General features: G+C 46.7%; 1 protein-coding gene across 3 annotated transcripts in view; it reads right to left on the bottom strand.

Moving 5' to 3' along the window:
- Nucleotides 1-4,731: 4,731 nt before the first annotated feature.
- ATF7 (activating transcription factor 7) overlaps nt 4,732-22,061 on the bottom strand; it is a 110,511-nt gene continuing 93,181 nt past the window's right edge. For 2 of the 3 annotated variants that reach the window (XM_075121797.1, XM_048831859.2), the window contains exon 12: nt 4,732-18,836. In XM_075121797.1, the coding sequence (XP_074977898.1) occupies nt 18,619-18,836 (218 nt within the window). In that variant the 3' untranslated portion in view covers nt 4,732-18,618. Of the gene's footprint in view, nt 18,837-19,259; nt 19,485-22,061 lie in introns of those variants that run through there. The other variant, XM_048831860.2, reaches the window with a different exon arrangement.

Here is a 22,061-nt window from a genome sequence, read left to right on the forward strand (position 1 = left end):
GGACAGCTCCATGTAGGTCACACCTTGGCTCATCTGAGTGGGTGTCGCCATTCACATCCCAGTTAGCTTTTTAAATGCAACATTGTGAAGTATTTCGCTGCTCATCAGAACATGGCACAAAGGAGAGGAAGGATCATGTTGAAGACTTCTGCTGGCACCTTCCAAAGTATGTGGGGTATGAAGGCTGAGGTTGGGGGAAGGGGTGGAAGAGGGCTCAGCTAAGATGTGTCAGCCCTGAGCAGCACATGGCCAGATTGCAGAAAGGTGAATACATGAGAGGTGCCCTCTGGGCCAGTGCCCCGGAGGTTAAACCAGACCCCTCCAGAACTAAGAGCTGGAGCTGAAGAGCAGAGCTGGGGGCTGTAACACCTGCTATGCTGTGCACATTGGTACAGCGGAGGACCTGTAACACACACACGGGACGGTTACCTTGGGCTTATTTTCCTGAAGCGGGGACTTGGTTTTCGGCCGTTTGAGGAAGATGGCTGTAAGGTGGGGGTGGAGTGGAAATAATTTTAGCACCTGTTTGTTATTATTAGCCTAGGTGGCCCTAGCCCAGGGGTGGGCAAACTTTTTGGCCCAAGGGGCACATCGGGCTTGTGAAACTGTATGGAGGGCCTGGGGGGGGGGAGGAGAAGGCTGTGCCTCCCCAAACAGCCTGGCCCCTGGTCCCATCTGCCCCCCCACTTCCCACACATCTCAGAACCTCCAACCCATCCAACCCCCCCTACTCCTTGTCCCCTGACTGCCACCTCCTGGGACCCCCAACCCCTATCCAAACCCCCCCCCCCCGCTCCCTGTCCCCTGACTATCCCCCGGGACCCTCTGCCCCTTATCCAACTCCCCTGCTCCCCACCCCCTTACCGTGCTGCTTAGAGCGGCAGGAGCTCACAGCTGCACGGTCCAGTTGGAGCAAGCCCTGCCGTCCAGATTGCAGGCAGCTTGCCGAGCTGAGGCTGCAGGGAAGGGGAGACAGCAGGGGAGGGGCCGGGGGCTAGCCTCCCTGGCTGGGAGCTCAAAGGCCAGGCAGGATGGTCCCGCGGGCCGTAGTTTGCCCACCTGTGCCCTAGCCTCTGTTTGCCAGAATCTGGGAATGGGCGACAGCGGATGGATCACTTGATGATGACCTGCTCTGTTCATTCCCTCTGAAGCGCCGGGCATTGGGCACTGTCGGAAGACAGGACACAGGGCTGGATGGACCTTTGGGCTGACCCAGTCTGGCCATTCTGACGTTAATGGTGTTTATTACAGTGGCGGGCTAGAGCCCACCTGAGATCAGGGCCCCACTGTATTAGCACTGATTCCTTGTCCCCACGCAATTGCCAAGACAGGCACCAAACCCTCAACTGACTGGAGAGGGGCTGAGGCCGGCGCGCCCGGGGATCACACCGAGGAGACAGGGGGGTGTTGTCACTGCTCTGCAGCGGTACAGCCTCAGAGGCTGCTGCCTTTGCACCAACCCATCTCCCTTAGACCTCAGCTGGGTCTCTCCCCCGGCCTCCCCTCCCCCAGGCCCAGCAGGGCACCATCTGAAACCACAGCCCCCCTCCAGGAAGGCAGCGGGTGGGCTTGGTCTGCCCCTTGCCAGCATCCTTCGGGCTCCAAGGCCAAAGGCAGGAGCTGGTTGAGGGGTGAGATCAGGGGCCTGGAAGCCACGAGAGCTGGGGTACGACTGAATCAAACAGAAGACAGAGTGGCCTGTCCAGCACCCGCCACCTCTGGAGCAGAAGAATCACTGCCCCAGCTGGGGCTCTCCCTCCGAGCCTGGGCGAGAGAACCCCGCTTACTGCAAGCCTCTGCCCCATGTGTCCAGGCACCCTGTCCCACAGGAGAAGGGAAACGGGAGTTAACCCCTTGCATGCCAGGGGCCAGGCCGTGCCCATGCAGCTTGAGTAATCACTGCCAGCTCTTGCCTTCACCCCTGTCACATCGCTCCTTCCCAGCAGGTACCTTCATCTAGGGTAGCCCCAGGGGAGGGCCGCAGGGCTCAGAACGCTCCACCCCTTGAGATCTATGGGTCCAGGTGCAGAGAGAGCCTGAAGCCAGCTGCTGAGGAAGTGCGTGGGAGTTGTGTATGTGACTCACCCGCGAGGCCCACCGAGGCACAGCTCCTTGGGAATGGCAGAATTGCCAGACTGAAGTCCCCCGCGTCCAGTGTCCTGTCTCTGACGGGAACCAGCAGGAAGGCGCTAAAGCTGCAATAGGCTGCTGCTGGGGGATAATCTACCTCCAGGGCAGTCTCTTCAACCCCCCTGACAGAGATCAGCTATATCAGCCTTCCACTATCAGCATTAGCTAGTCTAGCTCTGGCTACTCCGGTTGGCCAGAGAAATGTCCAGTGCCTTTCTGGGTGATGCACAGCTCTTGGGCTCAGCAGTGTCCTGGGGCAGGGAGTTTCAGAGTCTACATCCCATTCTATAAGGAAATATTTCCTTTGATCAGTGTTTGTCATCTTTCCCTAAATGTCCCCTTGCTCTTGTCTCTTGAAACAAGGAGAACAGAAGCTCCCAACACCCCTTCTCCCTCCCATTCACTGCATTGTGCACATCGATCCGGTCTGCTCTTATTCGCCTCCTCTCGATGGTAAACAATCCCACCGTCCCTACAAGAACTTTTCCAGGCCCCTGGTCATTCTCATCACCCTTCTTGTAACCCCCCTGGGCCTGCACTCTCCTTCCTTTTCATGGGCTGGCCAGTGCTGCACACCATAGCCAGATGAGGCTGCACCACTGATTCCTCTAATGCAACATCTTCTCAGGATTATTCACCATCCGTTCCTTCTGTGTTCTAACCCGGTTAGTTTTTCTCAACTGCAACAGCACATTGAGCAGAGGACTTCATGGAGCTAGCTCCCATGTCGCCCCAGCCCCTTTCCTGATTCAAAACTCAGTAAGATTCAGGAAGCGTTCCAATTTTTTCTCCCTCGGACGTGCATTACTTTAACCATTAAATTCAATCTGCGCCTGTGTTCTCCACTCACTTACCTTGGTCAGGTCTGTCTCAAGTTCCTCACCATCTTCTCTGGACCTTCCTTCTCCCCTGCCACGCCCCCTCCCGAGAACCTCACAGCTCACCTGCCCTAGCACAGAACCTCAAAGTAGTGACAACCTTTGGCCGGGATGAAAACTGACCATTTATTCCTATTCTTAGTTTCCGGTCTCTTAGCCAGTTTCTGCGCCACTTTGCCTTACCACTGAACTTCTTTAGTAGCCTCTTATGAGGGAACTTTTTCAAAGTCTAAATTCAGAGATCCATAGATTTTACCACCACAAGGGACCATCAGATCATCTGGTCTGACCTCCTGAATGACACCAGCCAGAGAATTTCATCCAGTTATTCCTATACTGAGCCTCAGAACTGGTGTGTGATTAAAGCGTCTCTTCCGGTCTGGGTCTGAAGACCTCAAGAGATGGAGAATGCACCTCTTCCAGTGGTGGTTTGTTCCAGTAGTCAATCACCCTGTTACAAATTTGTGCCTTATTTCTAGTAGCAGCCCACTGGAGGACAGCGGTGTGCTGCTAATGTTGCAGAGATTCTGGGGTGTCAGGACAATTGGGTACAGGACAAGTTCCTGTTCGAAGGGGACTGTTATTCCCATAGTGCTCTGCTTTCTACAGGAATGAGGAGATCTTGCTGAGCAACACATTTGGAGTATGGCTACACTGCCATTAGACAAGCAGCGGTCCAACTGAGGTAAAGGGGCTGTTTAATTGTGGTGTAGATGTTGGGGCTCGGGCTGGAGCCTGGGCTCAAGCACCTTGCAAGGTGGGAGGATTCCAGATCTTGGGCTGCGGCCAGAGCCCGAATGTCTGCACTGCAACTGAACAGCCACTTAGCCCAAGCCAGCTGGCATGGACCAGGCCTGGGTGTCTAATGGCAGTGTAGACGTACCCTTATGGTGGTCTTCAGAGAGCCACAATTGCAGAGGAAATGGAGCCGCATCAGCAATCTAACCTAGGGCTTGCCCGGAGATGTACAGGTTGCCCAGAGTCTGTAACAATCACATAGTATTGCACCTTGTATTACAACACAGCTGTGAACTTGGTCAGCCCGGCCCCTCTGCCGTTAAGAAGTCAGGGCTAAATCTGACCACTCAGCAATAAATCAACCAACCAAGCTTCTTCCCTTAGGGCATTAGCCCTCAGAGCACCAAAACTGAGTTCAGTCTGGTTCCTCTTATTTCTCCCTTAACCTCTTCCAGCTGCTGAGCACAGAATCATAGAAGATTAGGGTTGGAAGAGACCTCAGGATGTCATCTAGACCAACCCCAACTAAATCATTCCAGCCAAGCATGCCATGGGATACTGGGTGAGTGTCAATTCCCAGGAAGGAATGCCCCCTGTAGGGGCAGCAACACCACTCTGGGCAGCACTTGGGTGCATTCAGATGGCCTCCCATCCAAGCACTGACCAGGCTGATACTGCTGAGCTAGTGGAATGTGTAAGGATCACAGCTCTCTCCGGGTCAGACACTCCTGGACAAGGCAGGGTGGAATAGATGCTGTGATACTACACCAGGTGGCCTGCTATTCTGGGAGCAGCTGCCTCTGGTGTGGAAAGGGGTCATCTATGCAACCTTCTGCCTGTTCACAAACATCAGGCCTGTGATGACAACACACGGAAAAAAAGCAACGGATAGAAAACTAGGAGAGAGAGAAATGTCTGTACGGTGAAGATCTCCGCGGCGTATGCCTGTTGGGGTCTTCCTGTAATGGAATCACACAGCAGAGAGTTTATCCTTGTTAATATTTTAATGTTATATTTGCAGCATAAATAAAAGGCACATTATATGTTTGGTAAGAACAGTGGCTGAAGGAACAAATTGATAAGTGCCAGGATTTTGTTTTTAAACAGCAAAATACAACACAGGGCTGTGCCACGACTCTCCTCCGCCCCTGCGGACACAAAGGTCAACAGGAATCCATGGCACAGGCTAATGCGAAATTGTGAGGACCTGCTCACAGGAGCACTTAGGTGAAGAACATTTTTTATTTGCTAGTGTGACCTGCCTGCACCTCCTCTCATTTTGTTGCGAAAGGCAGAGCAAGTCAAGAATTGTACAACAAACCTGTAGCAGGGAGGGAGGGTCAGGGAGTCCAGGTTTGGATACATCTAAAAACAATTTCATTGCATAAGGAATTGTGCATCCATTCAGGAAAGTTGATATATGTCGATATATTTCTATATATATTCATACATAGGTATTTTCTTTTATAGAGATACTACACTCGTGTGGTTAAGCTTTTCAGAGATTTATTTTTGTGGGTTTTTTTATTTTCTTCCATTATTGATCGTAAAAGCTCTCCATATAAAACAGCCAGCTATTGGTTGAAGGAAAGGTGTCAGGTGGATTCTTGCACTACTGCAGTCCCATACAAACGAAGACTGTTGGGGTTTTGTTTTGTTTTTTGCTGTGGGAAGGCAAATCCCGGGACCTGGTTCCTTGGGCTGCTGCTGTGAGGTGTGGGACAGAGAGCAAGACCTTGTTCGACCTGGAGAGCCGTGTGTCAAAGAGCCGCCGTCCTGCTCCCAGAGAGCACCAGGGACAACTGGCAGGAGCCCGTGGACAAAGGTCACTCCTTTCATTATGCCTCTAGCCCAGTGACGGAAGGGAGAGGTCACCTGTCTTGCAGGCCCTGCATGCGACACCCGTCCTCCTGAATCCCCAGGGGTTGCTAATGAGAATCAAGGCTACTGGATGGGCTGCCCTTGCTTTGGAGGAGCCAAGAATAATCTGTTCTCTCTTCCAAGGCAAGGGAGCAGCTTTGGCCTGGGCTAAAACACTCCTTCCATCTGCTTTAGAAGAGAGAGGGGAGCAGAGGTCAGGGTGGCCTCATTTATGTGAAACTTTTTAAGACTGACTGAATTTTAGAGCAAAGCTAGTGGAGCAGATTTAAAGGTGAAATCGCTACCATGTTATTTCAGAGGCTGTAGGTCCCTCAGTTCGTTAAGCTCCAATGAAAACTCTGGCTCTGGGCAGTCTAGAACGCGGAGGGATCTGGGTTACCCTGATCTCCAGTGGGCCAAACCCACACCCCTCCAGGTTTCCATATCCATAAAACCTTGCGGCTGGGCCCCCATCTCTCAACAAGTTAAAAATTAACACCCCATTTTAACCCACAAGTGGATTTTCTCCACTCCGGCCAACCTCTGTCAACTGACTTAGCCCCTTAAAAACCAACCAACCAAACAGCAAAGGCTTCTTGTGACTGCCAAGTATCATGGAGTTACTTCAGCAGCTCAGTACTGTGTGGCAAATGGCAAAAGCAGCAAGTGGTGGTCTCATAATGTCCCACAGGAAGGGAGAGATTAACAGGTCCGGGAGCTTGAGGGGCAGGTGGATCTTTACTTCCCATTACTCATTAAGTGATTCCTTCCCCAATCCATTAGGATTGAAAGTTGCCAAGGGCAAGTCTACACTACAAAATTAAGTCATCCTAAGGTACTTCAACTTACAGCAACCGCAGTAATTAAACTGCTTTTGCACATCCACACTACACTGCTTGTGTCAGCAGTGTGCATCCTTACCAGGAGCGCTTGCACCGATTTAACAGTCAGCGTGGGGCGTCGTGGGAGGGCTTGTGCAAGGCAGCAACAGCCGATGGAAGCAACACAATGTCTACACTGACTCTGCATCGATCTAAGCGCTACGCTGCTCACAGAAGTGGAGTTATTAAGTCGTCATCAGGTCGATGTAAGCTGCCTTACGTCAGCCGAACTCTGTAGTGTAGACCAGGGCTGAGTTTGGGGTCAGAGTGCGGCTCCCTGCCTGGCTGCATAAGAAACCTCAGTGCAACGAAAACCAGATCCACTATTGGCATCAGCCTGGAGTTCCAGAGAAAAGCTAACAAGCATCCAGCCCTTATCTTGGTCAGGTACCACTTGTAATAGACCATGCCAGGTGTGAGATAAATTCCCCTCCCCATGCCTTAGGTGGAATATGGCTAAGACAACCTATGGCTACCTACAACATACCCTTCCCTTAACTCCTTTCTGCTATTGTAACAGTCTCCCTCAAGACAGAAGGTGCTGGCTTTGTGCAGCTGCGGCCGCTAATGGATCCAGGGTGTGCTGGGAAACTGCCCCATGCCGAAAGCATCCACAGCGCCTTCTCCCATGTCCCCTACCCCCTCCCTAAATAAAAGCAATACAGCACAACAAATGCAGAATGTATGGTGTTACAGAACTCTACAGCACTCCCGGTATGGGACTTTTTAACACGATGATAATGATTCAGTCCTTCAGTATACAGCACAGTCAGATGTATACAGCACACAATGCTAAATAAGAGAAAAGGGCTAACGGGGGACAAACCCAGCTGAACAAAGGCAGCTTCTCATTACAGCACCATGGTTGTGTTTGTGCTAGATTCCATGGGGCACAGACAACAGCATCTCTGGACCCTTCCAAGTCATTAGCACCTTTAAAAATCAGTGGAGAAGTATCTCAAAGATCAGATAAAAAAAGGGTGATGAGCATGGTATAAAATGCCCAGATGGAGACTGGCTTTAGGAGGAAGAGCGGATTTCATTCAAATAGGGCAACGACCTCTCTCTCCTTGTTGCTCTACAACATCCCACCTGGGTGCTTGAGGCAAGGGGGTGGGGGGAGAGAAATCAAGGTTTCTGGTATGCAAAGCCCTCCTATGTTTCAGAAATAGCACCAAAACTGGAAATCAAGACACCTGAACGAAGGTGCCTCAGCTCTGCTCCAAACCAGAAGTGCCCAGGGCATAGCCTTGACTAAGGAGACTAGAATCAAAGTGAAATTCATGTAACCAGCTGTCACTTGAAACTATAAGGGGTCAGCTTTCCAAGGCCTCAGCCTGTACTGTGTGACAGCTTCCAGTAGAGGGCACCAAAGCAGCAGCCAGAAACAGTCTGGCAGCTACCACCAGGGCATCAAGGTCCCAACTGGAAATGTGGATTTAGAGCCACCAGAGCTCCAAACCTCAATGAAACTTCAGACTGACACCGCTGAATTGTGTATTCAGTCTGTCTCTGAAACAGAAGCACCGTATACCTCTACAGCTGGGGCTAGAAATTAACCAATCAGACACAATGCAAAATCAAGGACCTCTTCATTTGTGTCGCACATAACTGCGGCTGCAACCAAGGTGCACTAGGTAATGCTATAGGATTAAGTTTCAAGGGGATTGTTGTCCAGCCTGCAGCCCAGTAAGCAAATCTCTCAGGTAAGTCCAATGCCAGGCCTGCTTAATCAAACCTTTGTACACAGTGTAGTTGTAGCTGGGTCGGTCCTAGGACATTAGAGAGACAAGGTGGGTGAGGTAATGTCTTTTATTGGACCAACTTCTGTTGGTGAGAGATACCCCAGACCTGAAGAAGAGTTCTGTGTCACCTGAAAGCTTGTCTTTCTCACCAACAGATGTTGGTCCAATAAAAAAAATATTACCTCACTCCTGCTTTGTCAATATGGGCTGTAAAAGGAACACCCCCACCCCCACCCCCACCTCTCAGGCTATCCTTTTATCCAGATGCCTGGGAATTGAGGGGATATAGATTCACGGGCTGTATGAGTGGACAATGGTTTGAGTGGAGCAAAGGAGAACTTGTTCTGACAAATGCAGAACCTGCTCTAAAGCCACAGAATTCTAGATTCAGAACAGAGCCCAGAACGTTTGATGTTGAAGTTCCAGGTGGCTCTCGTTAATGTTTCTTATCTGAAGCTAGGCCAGACTGTCAGAAGGAGTCTGAGCCTTGTGTCTAATGTGTAAGAAACACACATGTGGGGTGGGGTGGGTTGGCTTAGAGAGTTCCTTACATTTCATTTGGGTAAACAATGGATTATGGGTGGAAAAAGGAAACGCTTCACATAACTACCCATGCTGCCTCAGGACTCTCCTATCCTGAGGTCTCCTGGTGCCGCTTCTCGTAAGTAGAAAACGTATGTTTAGAGCAGAAACGTTAATCCTAGGTCTCCTGCTGGAGAAAAGCTTAAAAGAAAAAAAGTATGTCGTCGTTCAGGTCATGGAGTGGGGGTGGCAGGGTGATTTAAGAACTCTGGATTGGGGGTGGATGACAGTAATTAGCTCAGAGCAGGAATCAAGCACCTGCTTAACGGGGTGGTTAACAGTACCCCCAGCAAAGTGGAAAGTCACACTGACTAGTGGTTACAGCATGGGACTAGAGGATTCAGGAGCATCCTGGGCTCACTGTGTCCTCTAACCAAGTCACAGGACTCCTGTGTACTTTATCTACCCCGTCTATTAAACTGGGTAAGAGGCCCACCTGGTTTTATAACACAAAAGCGAACTCCATTCTCCCCTCCTCTCCCAAGGAGACGGCGAATCTTTGAGAAAAATCAGTTACAAAATAGGCTCCTCCATGCGGACGGAGTTCCACAATCACAGAGATTAACCCACAAAACCCACAGCTCTCTCGCCATGCAGTTCTCTAGTCCGAGGATCTACACTAAATTGCCTCTTGGAATGAGACCAGCAAAGTGCTCCTGCTCCCAGGGAACTGTAGCACAATCTGGATGATATATTTAAATCAAAAGTACTAGGAAATTAGCTCTTTCACTAGCTTACTGTTGATAACTTGAGACCTCCCAGTTATTGCCCTGAATTTGCTAATACAGGAGCAAAAGGAACTGAGCTGAAAAGTGGGGATTTTTTTTGTACTTGGCTGCAGACCCACAGAGCATGGGACTTACTAAGTTTCATAACCCAGCCCTGCCTGGTCCTCCAACCCACCCCTCCTCCCAACAAACTTGCATCTGTTTTGGCCGGCAACCAAAAGAAATCTTAAAGCAAAGGCACCACAATTCTGTCAGATGATCTCTTAAAAGTGCTAGTCATTTCATGACCATTAATACTCAACCCTAATAGTAACAAGAGCTTTTGAGTACAAGACTACGACCCCTGGTATGTGTAGTGTAAAAATATAGCACGCCATGACAAAGATGAGAGAAAAGCTACAATGAGGGCAAGGAATTAGTGACAGCTGCTCTCTCATCAAAGAGCTCCTTATCAGGAGTCCTGTTTTGTTGTTCACTTTTGATTTTTAATTTTTTAAATTTTTGTAACAATCAGGATGTTCTCAAGCCACAGTGACAAGGAAGAGGCAACACTAATTCTTTGGTTGAGGTCCTACCCCACACCTAATTGTATCAAAAAGCAACAGTAGAATTTAAGAATATACAGAGGAATCTGATCTTTTTAGTCTTAATTGGATGGGCTTGGGAGAACAAAAGGAGAAAATTAGTTTCTCTCTGCTATGAGCCCCTGAGGGCCAGGCTAGATTCTTGCTGAGAATGTCATGGGGTTCGATATTCTGATGTTGTAGGGAAAGAAATGCAAGTCTATCCTAATTGCCTCTAATTTATTATTTAATTATTTGTTTTTATTATAACGAAGGTAAACACTAACTGATTAAAAAAATACTGCTCTGAAAGAGTATGATCCTACAGCTAGTGCTTAGCCCTTGTTCAGTACGAACTTACACGTACCTTTTAAACACTGCAATATTTTTCCTGGCCTCGTGAAATAAGCCAGAAGAGGATCATTTTCCCACTGTGAAGTAGGCCACACATAAGGGCCAAAGATCACATGCAATCCAAAACATTCTGTGTCGTTCCCAGGAGGAGAAATTTTCATGAAGAGTAGGTGTGGGCAGTCAATTAATTAAAAATTGAAATTAGTCAGGGCCCCCTTTGGCCTAAGACAACTAACTGCTGACGCTCTTCTAAAGCCACAGGGATGGCCAGTGAAACTTGCTTTAGCTAACTCCAAGCCCTAAGATGATATTGGGAAGGCTGCCTGAAAAGCCCTGGGACTAGGAGGACAAAATAACTCCTATGTGCAGCAAGTCTGCGGACTACGTGGAGTTTGAGCCGTCTGTGGATATTTCCATTTATTCAGGAATCTAAGGTTTTGCTTTCTAAAAAAAGTTTCAACTTTAGGTTGAAAAAGCAGCGGTCACCGAACAAGTCCATGAGATTGCGCAGCACTGATGTGGGTAGCTGAACCAGCACAGGAAAATGGGATAAAAAAGGGCATCCCCATCTATAGATCCGGAAGGAAATTCCCAACATGTACAACCCTCATTAGCGGCAAGGATGATCACAGAAAGCCATAAGCCACCATGTGCCAGCAATGCCCCTCTGCCATGTATATTGGCCAAACTGGACAGTCTCTACGCAAAAGAATAAATGGACACAAATCTCACATCAGGAATCATAACATTCAAAAACTGGTAAGAGAACACTTCAACCTCTCTGGCTACTCAGTAAAAGACTTAAGGGTAACAATTCTGCAACAGAAAAGCTTCAAAAACAGACTCCAACAAGAAACTGCTGAGCTTGAATTAATATGCAAACTAGATACCATTAACTTGGGTTTGAATAGAGACTGGGAGTGGCTGGGTCATTACACATATTGAATCTATTTCCACATGTTAAGTATCCTCGCACTTTCTTGTCAACTGTCTAAATGGGCCATCTTGATTATCACTACAAAAGTTTTTTTCTCCTGCTGATAATAGCTCATCTTAATTAATTAGCCTCTTACAGTTTGTATGGAAAATTCCACCTTCTCTGTATGTGTGTATTATATATAATCTTCTTACTATATGTTCCATTCAATGCATCCGATGAAGCGAGCTGTAGCCCACGAAAGCTTATGCTCTGATAAATTTGTTAGTCTCTAAGGTGCCACAAGTACTCCTGGTTTTTTTTGCAGATACAGACTAACATGGCTGCTACTCTGAAACAAGAAGGTGGGATTTCCTTGACACTGATCAGTAATTTTACACACAGATTAATAGGAAATCATCTCTAGGAAAAGATGCAATTATGGAGAAGCTGGTGATTTAAAGGAATAACCTAGCAACTGGTTGCATAATTGTTCTAAACACACACTCAACAGTCAGTGACTTATACTCCTCATGATATAAAGGCTCCTCAGGGGCTGTAAACGCTGCTTGGCTAAAGGACAGAACTTCACATGGGCCACATCTTTTCAGCAGGCCTCCTCTAATGATGTCGGCAGTATTTATTTGCTCAAGCACAGCCAGTCTATTTGCATGAGCAAATCCATGCAGTTGCGAATAAATGAGACCCTAGTGGAAAAACTGAGCCCCTAAAATTAAAATCTTAGCACCGAAGTAGTTGTCCATTGAAACCAACAAATCTGAAATCCCATAATGTCATCTGTTTTTTTTTTTCTTTTGGGCATCTGTTGCAACGCTCCAGAGCCCATCCTCTCCCTAGGTTACTGCCCTGATAACTCCCATACAGGTGACTAATCTAGTTAAGAGCACAATTAATCCTTTGCTTGACAGACAACTCACAGATGGACATCCTTCCTATGCGGTAAGAGCGGATCAGGAAGTGCTATCTGCATGCAATGCACTGCAGCACTTCATCTTGGTAAGAAAACAGCAAAGGATTTTGCCACAGGTTACTGGAGCTAGCAGGGCTCTTTGGTAGCATCTCTCCCTTATGGGCCTCAATCCAGTGATGCTTCCTACAAGATATTTAGCAACCTTAGCTCTTCCTGGTTTCGATGGGAGAGGAGTGCTCTTGGCATCTCCAAGGATCAGGCCTTCTAGGTGAAGTGGAATAGATTCATAGATAGATTCAGGATGAGAACATTCTATATAGATGTATCTGCTTCAAAATGGATGGGAAGCAGCTCGCAGCCTATTTACATTTCAAGCTAGCTACCAGCAAGGGACTTGGGAAGGAAGAGAAGGGCTGATATTGAAATCAGGATTGGGGACATAAAATGAAATACTTTCAAAAAAATCTTTAACCTGTTTAAAACATTTTGCACCGTCATGATTGCTTTTCACAAGGTAGCACCAGGCAGGTGTGTCCCCCATAATGAAAGGGACCTCCAACATTTACACGTCTGAAACTCCTGTTTACTTCTAGATTTGTCCTTTTTAATAAGGCCAGGCAAAGATCAGCTTGTCAGTGAAAGCTAAGCTGTCTTGTATGCTATTAAGCTAGCTACGTAGTTGTGGGGAGCCACCAAATCTGGAGCTGCTCTGTGATACTTTCATTCAGTGGCAAACCTTAGTTGAAATGGACACTGAGTAGGAACAGAGTATGTTTTATTCTGATCACTGATCCAGGAACCATGCTGAGGGAGACGGGGGGTGGAGTTTCTGGTCCTGACAGCATTTGTTCTGCTCCTGCCCATATTTCCAGAAGTAGCAGGTTATAAGATACTGGACCTAGAAATACAGGTATCACCAAAGCACTGAAGTTATTTGCAATACGTTTGCTATCCTGAGTTGGTTCTGCAGAACATCTCAAAAGGTGACACATTTAGAATTTTGTCTCCTTGCTGCAGTTCCTTCTCCCAGGAAGTCAGAGAGGACATCTGAGTGCTAAGCTCATTACCAAGGACCTCCCTAGGCCCCATGAAGGGAGTTGTCTATTTTAAACACAGAAAGAGAAACAGTTTGTCTTCAGCAGCCTGGGACTCAGACATGCTCAGACTTTGCTGGGAGACAGAAAACCAGCTGGAGATTAAACTCACTTCCACCTCTTCTGTGAAACTACTGAGTTTTCTTTTTAAATACATAAAAATATTTTAAACACTGAACATGGTTTTAGTATGTTCAGTGAAACACACTTCAAGGGGAAACAGCTTGAAATCTAGTTAATTACCATTAAAAGCAGTTTCTAGTCTACATGTCTCCTGAGCACTCCTGCCAACTTTTGCAGTTTTACAGGCACATTTTCCTATTTTTCCAAGACATTTCTCCCTTTAACACACTGACGACTCAAACGTACACGGGAACTGACTAAGTGACAGAGAAGAAATATTGAAACCTGACTAAGATATTGCTCAATATGCAGAGTAAATAAACAGGGGAAAAAAAGTTTAAGAATAATTATTTATCTCCAAGTGCTAGCAATCTTAGGCATCACCTATAACAAGAGGAGGTAAAAACTGTCAGACTGAAGTGTGATTTAACTTGACAGCGTACATTTAAAATCATGACATACAAATTATCATCTTGCTTTCCCCTCCTCTAAACTTCAATTCTGGCTGGATGTTTAGTAGCTGCTCATGAACCCCCATAAAGATTAATGCTTTACACGCCATCTGAAAGATGGAATTGCCTGCTGCTTCCAGATAGTAGAAAACATTACTTTATAGCTCTGTAAGTTCAGGAGAGCATACACACAAACCAGGTCAGAACTGAAGTGGGTGGGCCACAAGATGGTAATCAGAAGGACAAGATTTTAAGGTCTGTTTTCTGGTGATTTGTCAGGGCAGGAAATATGCTATGGATGCACTGTATGTTTCTAGCCCCCAGCAGGGCATGAGGTCTCAGCCCCCAACAGTCATTGCTCTGTCTGACCAGCCGTAGTTTTCTGGCAGGACCTGGTAGCAACTCCCAGATCACAGACTTGTGTAGTTTTTGATCTCCAGTGGTTAAGTAAGGAGAGCAAAAGGCAGACAGATTTTACAATAATGCTGTACTGTCCCAGGGAGCAAGTTCACACACCTCTCAATCAGTTCCACATCATTTTGGTAACGAATACGATGGTTGCTGTACTTACAGCTGTAGTGACTAAAGACTATAGTACCTATAATCCTTCTGCTTTCTCCCGCTCATTCAAACCCCTTGAGTCAGGATGTACAGCAAAATCACCCATTACCATAGCTCCTTGAATGTGGCCAAATCCCTTGGTCTGCCTCCAGACCCCAGGGAGAAACAACCCCACAGTTCAGACTGTCAGAGACCGAGGAGTGTGAGAAACACCCTTGATTGGGTTGTTCTGTGTCTGGATGACTGGCTGTTTTAAGAAGGAGCAAGAATGGGACCAGGGGCCTGACGGGTTTTTCCTTATTTGGGGGATTTTCTATTGAAAAAAGGGCTGTTTTGCCATACAAAGCCTGTTTGAATGTACAGGAAGCCCTAGGAAGGAGGGATTAAGATGGAGGATCTTACACCACCACCACTGACCACAAGAGGCCAGTAGTGAGCAGGGACCAGAGTCCATTACACTGACACTTGGTGAGTTTTTCCACTTCAAGTGTCTCCCTGCTTTCTGAACCTCGTAAGCCCCTCCCATTACAAAGACAGGTGCTGGGAAGAAAAGGATCAGTGATTTAGGGTCTGTCTACACAGCAAAAGCCGTGCATGGGCTAGTCTACCTGAGCTAGCTTTAAGCCAGCTAGCACAGGTAACTGCAGCGGTGAACACAGCACGGTACAAGCTGCAGCTCAGGGGAGCGCAAGCCCAGTATGGACCCTGGGTACATAACTGGCTTGCTAGCCAGCACTGAACCCTGCACAGTGCTGTCTTGAGTAGTTGGATTCAGCTAGCCCATGTGCAACTTCTACTGGTCAGACAGACCCTTAGTTGTGACTGTAGCAGAGTGAGCTATTTAGAACAGAATCTGTTTAAAAAAAAACATTGTCCATTTTTGCTCAATGGACTGATTTTTACAAGTCCGTTTGCAATCTGAAGCTTTCAAACTCATTACACAAATCCACTCCAGTTACGGTGACCAGACAGCAAGTGTGAAAAATCAGGACAGGGGATGGGGGGTAATAGGAGCCTATATAAGAAAAAGACCCCAAAATCAGGACTGTCCCTATAAAAATCAGGACATCTGGTCACCCTAACTCCAGTTTATGCGGTGCTGGGAAGCTATTCTATTCTACTATGCCTTTGATTATTCCCTATCTGAAATGTGATTGGTCACCTAAGTCACATGGTATTGTTTCAATCCTGACTAAGAGTTCAAGGAGCAGGAAGAAGGAAATAAATGAGTCCAAGATAGCTGTGCAAACACATACGTGCACATGCGTGTTGCTTTCCTCGGACCAAAAAAATGGTCCCTTGTACAAGTATCCATGGAAATTAATAAGGTTTGCGAGCACCAAAGCAAATTTACTTTCGGTTAAAGCCTTTTCACACTTGTCCAACTTGCACTGTATTTACCACCCCATCCCCTTCTGTACAGTCTATTGTGCTGCTGTATCCTTGAGCTGCCAGTCTCTTAACAATGGAAGGTATTTGAAGGCTGCTTTATGCATGTGTTAAGGCTATCAATAGGCAGTATTTACCCAGCGGTGCTGTCTCAACATGCACTGGTGCTGGTGTTAAAATGGGCTTCCCCTACCTCTTGCTAAACATCCACTAGCTTTCAGACACTAATGTTAGCCTGCAGGCTGGAAGTGGAGTATGATCAGTTATCATGTAGAAGCTGTTTGGGCCTCTTGAGCCACACATATGAATCCAGCTACTCTAATGAATCCGTCAGAGCTATGCAAGCTATTCCTTTACAAGACAGTGCGGTGTCTGCAAGAGACTAAACTAGTTATACTTACAAACAGATTCCCTGCTGTCGTATTAGACCTCTGACAACATGGCCACGATCCCTTTCTGTCTTGGATTCTTAGCCAAATAAAGGCCCTGTGTCTTGTCCAATCAGGCCATTAGACTTTATAAACCATTTCCGCGGCTGTTGCATTATCCTCACACGATCCTGAAAACCCTGCTGATGGTATAGCTCTTTGTCATCAAGGAAACAGACACCCTGTTGGGATAGTTATACTCAAAGCACTTTCCTATATGCAAATTCTCTATAGAAACAGCTTTAAGAAAAAACAAACAAAAAAAAAAATGAAGTGCCTTATCTGGAATGCCTCTTGCAGTAACTACACACAGGTTCTGAACAGAGATGCAAGAGCTACTAGCTCCAGTGTCTTTGAATATTAAGAGGGCAAAGAAACAGAGGGCAAAGGGACACAAAATCTCAGGAATAATTGTGTGTGAGCATGTGTGAGACAGTGTGAGACAAACATACAATGGCAGTGTATTAAGAGACAACTAGGACCATGAAATACATTAGAGAATATGGCAGGGAGGCCTGAAGAAACATGAGGGAGAAAAGGGGGAGAAGAGACCCCCTAATTAGAAAAGCAATAAATGGAACTTCCCTGTATCTGGGGGGGTCAAATTCTACATGCTCAGATTTTGCTTTGGGTATTGCTGTCCCTGGCAAATATTCCAAGTCTAGATAAACCAAACTACTGACTCAGCCAAACTAACTTGGGTCAAAAGTGGCAAGTGCAATTTGAGGTGGTCTGGCAGCTCAGGGTGAAGATGTCAAAGAGCTCAACGGAAGGAAAAGTGTCTTTAAAGAAGGAAAGAAAGATGAAGTGCTGAGAGTTTCACAGACTGGTGGGTTTGCTGTAGCACAAATTCACACAGCATCCCTTTCCGGCTCCCAAAATACAAATTCAAAACCACAACTATTACCCAGCAAGCAAAAGGTCAATGACAACCTAAAGAAAGTACACGCGCGCGCACACACACACACGCACACTCACTTTGGCAATAAGCAGACAATTCCAAGTGCCTTTAAAATGTCAAGGCTGGTTTTAAGTCTACCCCATGAACCTGGAAGCTCTAAAAGTACTACATTTACTCTTGAGGAAAAGCAATACATATACCACTACTAGGAGCAGAAGAAAACCATTAAAGGAGGTAAAAGGCCAGGCGAGTGGGATATGCTTCCACCTCCCTTTGTTCAAGGCCACCACTTTATAAGATCATCAGGTTAAATGTATGGGAAACAATCCTTTGACATGTGTGGGGTTCGTTTGTTTAAATTCATGACTTATTGAGATGGGTAGTGGATTTCATAGCCGGTTAATTCTAGGACTTGCATTATATCCAATCTGCCCCAGCTCATCCTTTCACGCATCACACAGAACAGCTTTGCACGCAGTCCTGGCAGACAGCAGCTTGGTTCTGCTTTACTGTTGTACAGAAGATTTATAAGCAGGCCCTTTTCTGAAGAAGGTACCTGCATCATTAGCAGCTATGGTGTCAATTAAGAGAGAAGCACATGAAACGTCCACAGTTCCTACGGCTGCACCAGTGACTGCGAACACATACTTAAAAACCCCACAAGTTACAGCAGTTAATGAAGGTTAATTGCAGGTGAATCAGAGGTGCCAGGCTTGCTTTGGAACCAAAAAGCTTTGGTATCAGGGAAGTTAAACCCATGGAGTTAGGAAGCCCATTATCCTAAGCCTTTTTAACCTCAATAGCCCAAGTGGAAAACTCAGACAATATTCTTATGCCAAGGTGCAATGTTGCAGGTCAGCTAGAGCAGTGGTGGGGAAACAGATGATTGGAAGCAGCATGCTGTTAAAAATAAAGTGACAGCACCAGTAAATGTCACAGCCTCCCAACAGCTACTTTCCTTTGCTAACAGGTGAAACTTAAAATAGCGATAATGCCAAGAGAAACCACAAGCCAGGGGAGGTTTAGTGTTAACGTAACTGATACCTGAAAATGAACCTTTCAAGATGCATTCAAAATGAGGCTCTTTGTGATCTGATGATTCTGTAAGTTGACTGACCATCACTAAGGGATCAAGAAATCCCTCAATCGGAAGCCATCCTGTACGGACAGGTGATCACGTCACAAAGGTTTTGGGCCAGGCTCTGTATAGGATATGCAGTATAAAGAAGCTTCCATAGCTGCCCTTAACTCACTTTAAAAAAAAAAAATCTGTATCTGCCCCCATTAAGCAGGGACTTAGTTATGATCAGTCTCTCGGTCTGCAAGTTCTTATGGGTTAGTTCTCTGTCACGTGGTTTGTGACATCATCTGCCAGCAGACTGAGACTGTGGAGCCATAATGACGTGCCACTGTACGGGCATGCTCAGTTCTGTCCTTTGGCTTGCCATCTGAGTGAGGACCGAAGTGGCAACAGCTTCAGCTGCAGAGCGCACGTTGAGCTCGTTGGGGGATGCTGTCACGGAGCTGTGCTGGATGACAGGAGCAGGGGAACCGGTGGGCTCAGAGCTCTCCTTTGGGCTTTCTGTTTTCAAAAAGAAAAAAAGAAAAAATAATAATTGGAACGGAACCCATCATGATGTTACTGACATTAAGACTGGGCTGTGGAAAGCGAGACTAACTCTACCAAGCATCCCTGGATGATGAGAGAGTTAATCAGATACTATGCTTTACTTTTACATGGAGGCCTTTCAACCTGCCTGATCCCAAAGCACTTTTGAGAATGGATGCACGGATCCATATGCAGGAACCATTTAACCCAACACTGATATGCATCCACCTCTAAGAGGGGGTGCAGCAGCTGTTAACAGCATGCGCCAATTCTATAACAACTACCTAGGACAGGAAGTAAAAAAGAATAAGAGCCACGTGAAAAGAGCAGGGACAATCTAAGGAGTCAGAAAACAATGAACGAAACTAGGATCTGGCTAGACCACCCCATTTAAATACAAAAAGTGGGGGGAATTTTAAAGAACCTCGAGTTAGAAAGAGATCTTTAGCAAAAAGGTGCTAACATCAAAGCACGGACCATAGATCTAGCTTAACTTTTCTATAATACAGCTATGTCCTCATTATAATAAATGTACTTTCCTACATGTTGTTTCCTGGTATAGTACTTGGTTCGAGGCCATTTAGCCCAGAGACTGAACAGTTCCTTCGGAGTCCTTACCATCTGTTGGGTGAACACACAGAGAGGTATGTAACAGAAACCCTTCCACAAGCTGATAGCATCCCGTTACAGCAGTGTTTCTGAATTTTATATAAATTATCTGGTTTACTCTTTATTGTTCTCTAGAACATTAAAATCAGTTAGACCTCATGACAAACCACTTGCTCACTAAACTTTTCTGTAACTTGAAGCTGTGGACAATGAAGCAAGGACAAGACAAACAAAGCCAGCAAGCTTCTTCTGCAGTCATATAATGACCAACACAGATTGGTTTTCCAAACTTTGGATTCTCTCCCACTGTGTTTGGGCAGGGGTGCTAGACAAAAAGGATGATTTGTGACTGATCTCATGCTACAGTGAGGGTGATCAAACTTCATGCTTTGGGAAGGTATAAGCTCATTCATTATCTGCCTAAATCAAGAGGAAATTCCCTCCTGCACAGCTGGTTAGATGAATTATGGAGAGGATATGGTTATCATCCTCTGAAGCAGCCAGTATTGACCTCTGGTTGGATACACGGGATTCCTCTTACATACCAAAAGTGTAAATCCCATGTCACCAGAAACCAGAGAAGAAATTACAGCCTCATTGTGCACAGCTGGGTGTGTTTTAAGATTCAGATTGCCACTAAGTCCTTTCACATTGCTCTGTATCCCTTCCCCAAACTGGTTTCACCTCACCTTCGTAAGTGAGGTGCTGGCTAGGACACAGCTAACATATCGAAAGATACAGCTAGCACAGTAGATTTCAAAAGTTTGATTTGGGGGTGAGGAGGGAGGGTCGAGCAGAGAAACAGAAGAGTTTGGCATCCCAAAAAGGAGATTTACAAGGTATTACAAATAAAACAACCCAACTGTACATAAGGCAGCTGTAATTCCATCAAGGGAATCTGGCATTTTTGTTTAAGGACATGCTTAGTCATAAATCTTTATAATAAAAAAGGCAGCCAGGGAGAAGTGCGATAGGGAAGGGAGAGGTGTGAATTTCATTTTTATTATTCAGATGTGTGATGAATTCCTATTATTGGAGTAGACAGACTGAGGAATAAAAATAGGAACTGTAAACTCTGGAAGTTAACAGGAAAAATCATGTTGCATTATACACAAAGAACACCTGTCTGCAAAGGCTGGGGGATAGGGATGAATTTCACAACCACATTACTCAAGCTGTGAGTCACTGTAATGACTGAAAATAAACTGGCGATGCCAGGGACCTGCAAGGCAAATATATGTGTTCCATTTCATCAGAGGGGAATGCTTTGGAGATTCAGAATGGGGTGGGAGTCAGAAGTGAGACTATGGAGGCATGGCACCTTCTTACTTCTCCTATTTTCTCTGTGCACCCTCCATCTTACTTTATTGACACAAACAAGTTTCCAACTCTCATAAGGCTGACACAAGCCGATGTAGCTAGGGGATAGCCAGCCAGAGCCCTTCTGTCTTCAGCATCATCAATAAGCCTTCAGACAAATTCCAAGAGTACAAAATCTTTGTTAGTGGGGAAAATGTAATAGGCAGAAAATCCAGTTAGCTTTTTAGATCCCAGGCTGATTACTGTGAAGCAAGCCGTGTTGTTGTAGCCATGTCGGTCCCAGAATATTAGAGAGACAAGATGGGTAAAGTAATATTTTTTATTGGACCAACTTCTGTTGGTGAGAGAGAGCAGCTTTCAAGCTTACGCAGAGCTCTTCTTCAGGTCTGGAAAACTTACTCAGGCCTGGTCTACTCCCAGAGACAACTGGGACTAGCTGATGCTGGGGGGGGGGGCACACTGGGAAGGTGGGACAGCCGCCCCACGTGTTGCCTCTGGGAGAAATCTTCCAGCCCCATCTCCATGGGCCACAGCAGCCAATCTGCTGGCTCCTGAGGGGTTGGGGCCACAGAAGCAGGGAGCACATGCCTCTGGGCTAGGCAGGCCCTGGCCTAGGGAGAGTAACAGCACCACAGGGTCTCCCCAGAGCTCCCACGCCCTCATGGACACATCAGCAGGGGAGACATGGGATGCGGGAAATTATCCTAACTCAGGTTGAGCAGAGGGAGCCTACTCCTAGTGCCTTTCTCATCGCCCCCCACCTGCACCCGGCCGGGGGACACTGCACTATCCTCACCAGAGTTACCTGGAGGAGGGTGCGTTGTTCTTCTCCTCCTGTGCTTCCCCGTCAGCTTGCTCGGCCCCTCTCCCTGGCAGCCAGGCCCTTGGAAAGCGGAAGGGGTGGGATGGAGCTGCTTTTCATGCTGGCTGAGGGAAGCTTACATCAACCTGTAAGCGTCTACACTAAAATGTTGCTCCCGACGACGTAACTTGTCCACTACGTTGACCTAATAACTGCATCTCTGTGAGAGGCGTAGTACTTAGGTTGATGCAGTGAAAGCTTAGACGCTGCGTTACTTACCTCAACTTTAGTGGCATCCAGGAGGTGTCCCACAATGCCCCATTGTGACCGCTTTGGTCACTATTTTGAACTCCACTGTGAGACGGCCAGGTACGTAGGTACACGCTCCTCCTCTTTTAAAACCTCACAAATTTTAAATTCCATTTCCTCAGCATGGAGAGCTCACCTAGTAACTGCCAGCTGACCAT

This window comes from Caretta caretta, chromosome 20 (assembly GCF_965140235.1).
Source record: "Caretta caretta isolate rCarCar2 chromosome 20, rCarCar1.hap1, whole genome shotgun sequence".
Taxonomy (NCBI): domain Eukaryota; kingdom Metazoa; phylum Chordata; order Testudines; family Cheloniidae; genus Caretta; species Caretta caretta.